This window comes from Tupaia chinensis, unplaced genomic scaffold (assembly GCF_000334495.1).
Source record: "Tupaia chinensis unplaced genomic scaffold, TupChi_1.0 Scaffold000001_1, whole genome shotgun sequence".
Classification (NCBI taxonomy): domain Eukaryota; kingdom Metazoa; phylum Chordata; class Mammalia; order Scandentia; family Tupaiidae; genus Tupaia; species Tupaia belangeri.
The window spans coordinates 7,483,780-7,487,650 of NW_006159427.1; the positions used below are offsets into that span (position 1 = coordinate 7,483,780).

At 44.2% G+C, this 3,871-nt stretch overlaps 1 protein-coding gene across 1 annotated transcript in view; it reads left to right on the forward strand.

Annotated features, from left to right (window-relative positions):
* LOC102492603 (lysozyme-like protein 1) overlaps positions 1-3,598 on the forward strand; it is an 18,525-nt gene extending 14,927 nt beyond the window's left edge. The window contains exons 4-5 of the mRNA XM_006139758.1: positions 2,550-2,628; positions 3,423-3,598. Coding sequence (XP_006139820.1) covers positions 2,550-2,628; positions 3,423-3,492 — 149 coding nt within the window. The 3' untranslated portion in view covers positions 3,493-3,598. The remainder of the gene's footprint in view (positions 1-2,549; positions 2,629-3,422) is intronic.
* Positions 3,599-3,871: the final 273 nt, after the last annotated feature.

Here is a 3,871-nt window from a genome sequence, read left to right on the forward strand (position 1 = left end):
GGGGATGTCCTCTCCGCAATCCCTTCTCCTCCATTCTCCTCTCCGGATCTTGGGCATGCAAGCACACGCGCCCGGCGTGAGATTAAGCCACCAGGTCTGGGACTCGAACCAAGGTCGACTACATGGGAGTCCAGCGACATAGCCATTACACTAACTGCTAGTCCCACAATTTGTTAAATACTTTAATTCTATTTTCCACAGTCTTTTGGAGGTCTTCTCATTTGAGTGTGTGTGTTATACTTTCTTTTTCCATTTCTTCGTCAATGGACATAATTTAAATGTCGTTGATGGTTATCATATGGGACAGTGTTGCTCTCAACAGATATTTTTAGAATACTGGACACTTGACATTGGGCTCATTTTCTCATTTGTTTAAACATATTGTGAAAACATAGGTGCTGGCAGGTGGCATGGCGAATAAGGTGCTGAATTCCCATGTGGCCCACAACAGTTCGAGTTCTGGACCTGGCAGTTTGCTTTCTCATTTTCCCTTTCTCTCTTTCTCTCTTTCTCTCTCTCTATGTCTCTTTCTGGTCAAATTAAAATAATAATAATAATTAAAATTAAATAAAAAAAATTTAAAAAATAAATATGTTTAAGAAAAACATACTGTGAAAACACAATTTACCAGACTTAATTTCATTGTATGAGGGCATTATAATAAGCCTGAACATACCTAATGAGGCAATTAGATTTTTTTATTATCTGTACTCTGGAAAATAAAGCTACAGTAAATAAAGCTTTGTTTAGAGTCATGACAATTTTCTTAGGATAGACCTAGAAAGAGAAATTACTAGGTAAAAAGAGAAAACTCTCTTAGGGCCAGATGCTGGCTCAGCAGTAACACATGCTGTGAGTCACCCCTACATGGAGAGGTTCCTAGTTCAAGTCTGAAGGCTTCCTTGAGTACAGTGGACACACGCTCATGACTCAGGGCTGGCTGAAGCCTAGAGTTGAGTAGTGACGTCAAGACTTTATTTAGTTTGTCTGTGTGTCTCTGTCTTTCTCTGTCTGTCCCTCTTGCTCATAGGAAAAATAAATAAAACTTTTTTTTTAAAAGGTAAGATCCGACCAGCAGTTGGCGTAATGGCTATGTCACTGGACTCCCACGTAGTCGACCACGGTTCGTGTCCCAGACCCGGTGACTTAAAACTCACGCCGGGCGCGTGTGCGTGCGTGCCCAAGATCCCGAGAGGAGAATGGAGGAGAAGGGATTGCGGCGTGACCATGCCCCCGTGTGGTGATTTCTTGCTTTCTGTCTCTCTGTCTCTGTCTGTCTGGCGAGCGAAAACCTCTCAAAAAAAAAAAAAAAAAAAAGATAAGATCCTCTTGACACAGACTACTACACTGCCTTCCTGAACAGGTAGTCCCGTTACACTTCCACCTGCAAGTACTCCAAGTATCTATCTCATTGTGCCGTTGGTAACATCAAGCATCGCCTCATTCTATTTAAAAAAATGCTGATTGATATATAAAGACTATATTAAGTGGCTTAAATTTTTTATTATTTTTAATTAATTAATTTATTTTAATCTGACCAGAGACAGACAGAGTAAGGGAGAGAGAGAGAGAGAGGTGAGAAAGCAAGCCACCAGATGTGGGACTTGAACTGCGGTCTACCATATGGGAGAGTTCAGTGCCCTTAACCACCACACCACATGCCGACCCCAAGTGGCTTGAATTTTTATGTCCTTGACTGGTGGTTGTGGTAGCCATGGGGTAGACTGCCCAGATCATCTCCCTCTGAGGCCTACCCCGGCTGCCTGTGTGTGATGTACACTCTACCTGCCACCTCCTCCGCCAGGGTGGCCTCACCTGCAGTGTGCCCTTCAGGGGCAGCACACACTAGTGTCTGAATGAGGCAGAGGCATAGAGAACTGGCCATCTGGGCGACTTGGGTGGACGTAGTCACTATGGAGGGCCTGGTCAGGTCAGCGAGGGCTTTGTGGGACCTGCATCACAGGTGGACACTGCATCTGCCCAGTCACCTGCCTCCTCGTTTTTTTTTTTTTTTTTCCCCCACAAGAACAGATTCTGACTAAATATCTCACACCCAGAACAACCTCAATACCCGCTCCAGGAGAACTCAACTTGCAAAACAAATGATATTGGACATGTTCTAGCAACTTGCCTTTTTTTGTCATTGTGTTTGTGTTAAGGGAGGTTTTGAGGCTACTTTCAGGCAAGCAGTAAACAATGCTGATATCGGGCCAGTGGGTGGCCTTGAGCCTGCACTAGCATGAACAGAATAAACTAAAATCAATTCTCACATTGTACCTTCTCTAAACATGTTTCAAAAACCGCTCAGGATTTGGCTACTCTTCTGAAAATTTAGGTCGTCCAAGATAGGAATGCTCTTGAAATGAACAAACCTAAAAGTTCCTTTATTTGTGAAGAAACTCAATGAAAGTGAGACTATGGCTGTCGGGAAAGTCATGGTTATTCCAAACTTTCTGTTCCACAAACAGTGACAAAGGGGAAGACAACTTGATTTGGGATCCCCTCAAACAAGCACATCTCAGCTAAGCCTAGACTTTCCCCTTTTACAGCCTTGGTCACTGATGACCTCACGGATGCCATTATCTGTGCCAAGAAAATTGTCAAGGAGACAGAGGGGATGAACTACTGGTAAGAGCCCTTCTTTGGGGGACTTTGTCTGATAAAGATAAAACCCACAGTGCATCTTTTCATCATAGCTACAGCAGACATTGACAAACTGGCCTCCATAGAATGGTCCAACAATTTTAATGTGACCTTGTCTATACCCTGCTCCCTCAGCGTGTGGGTGTGCCCTGGATATAGTTAAAAGGATGCATGCAGGCAGAAGATATGGGATAGAGTCGGGATAATCACAGTCGCTTTCCATAGATGGTGTCCCAAGCCATGCAGGAAGATGTACTTTCTAATGTGAACTGGAAAGGGTCAATCAAATCGATATCTAAGAGAGGGACAAAAGCTCAGGTCTGCTCTAACTTAGTTAAGATTTTTGGAGGGCTATAGCAGCATTGTATGGGGAAAGAAAAGCAACAGTGAGAGATACATGGCTCTGTCTGTCCATGAGCGCTTAGAGGACATCTCTGAGACTGAGCATTCAACATGGCTTCCCTGGTTCTCACTGTCCTCCTTGCTGCCACGTTCCCAGCAACCTGGGCGGGGAACACAAATTTTCAGAGCAGAGAGTGTGTAACAGAATGATCCATCCTCACAAAAGTAGTTTACTCATTGCTAGACCTAGTAATGATTAGGATAAATTCAAGAAAAGTCTTCACCACACGAAAGGGTAGAGTCCTTGCATCTCAGAGCAATGAAAGCAAACCCTGTGGGCCCTGCAGGCCATTTCGACTGGTGATCTGACCTCAAGCCTGAGGCTGTTTGGATTGTCATGCTTCATTCTGATGTTCCTGTTTCCCTCTCCTCCTTAGGCAAGGCTGGAAGAAGAACTGTGAAGGCAAAGACGTGTCCGAGTGGAAAAAAGGATGTGAGGTTTCATGATCGGGAACCGGACCACAGATGCTTTGCGATGACTCTTTAGGATTTGTAATGAGCGTCTAAATGTTCTTGCCATCTTACCCCTTTTCCTCCCGCTATTTCTTCTCCAGGTTGGAGAGGGGAAACTAAACTATACTTTTAAGTAAATAAATATTTCCATTTAAAAGTTCTCACTCTGACTCAGTTTCCATAACAATAAAACTTTAAAAATCACCTCCAAGGGACCAACAGATGGCACAGTGGTTACATTACTGGACTCCCACGTGCTTGACCATGGTTCAAATCCCAGACCGGGTGGCTTACATTCATGCCAAGGGCGTGTGCCTGAGTGCCCCAGATTCCAAGAGGAGAATGGAAGGGAGAGGACTGCTGCATGGCCATA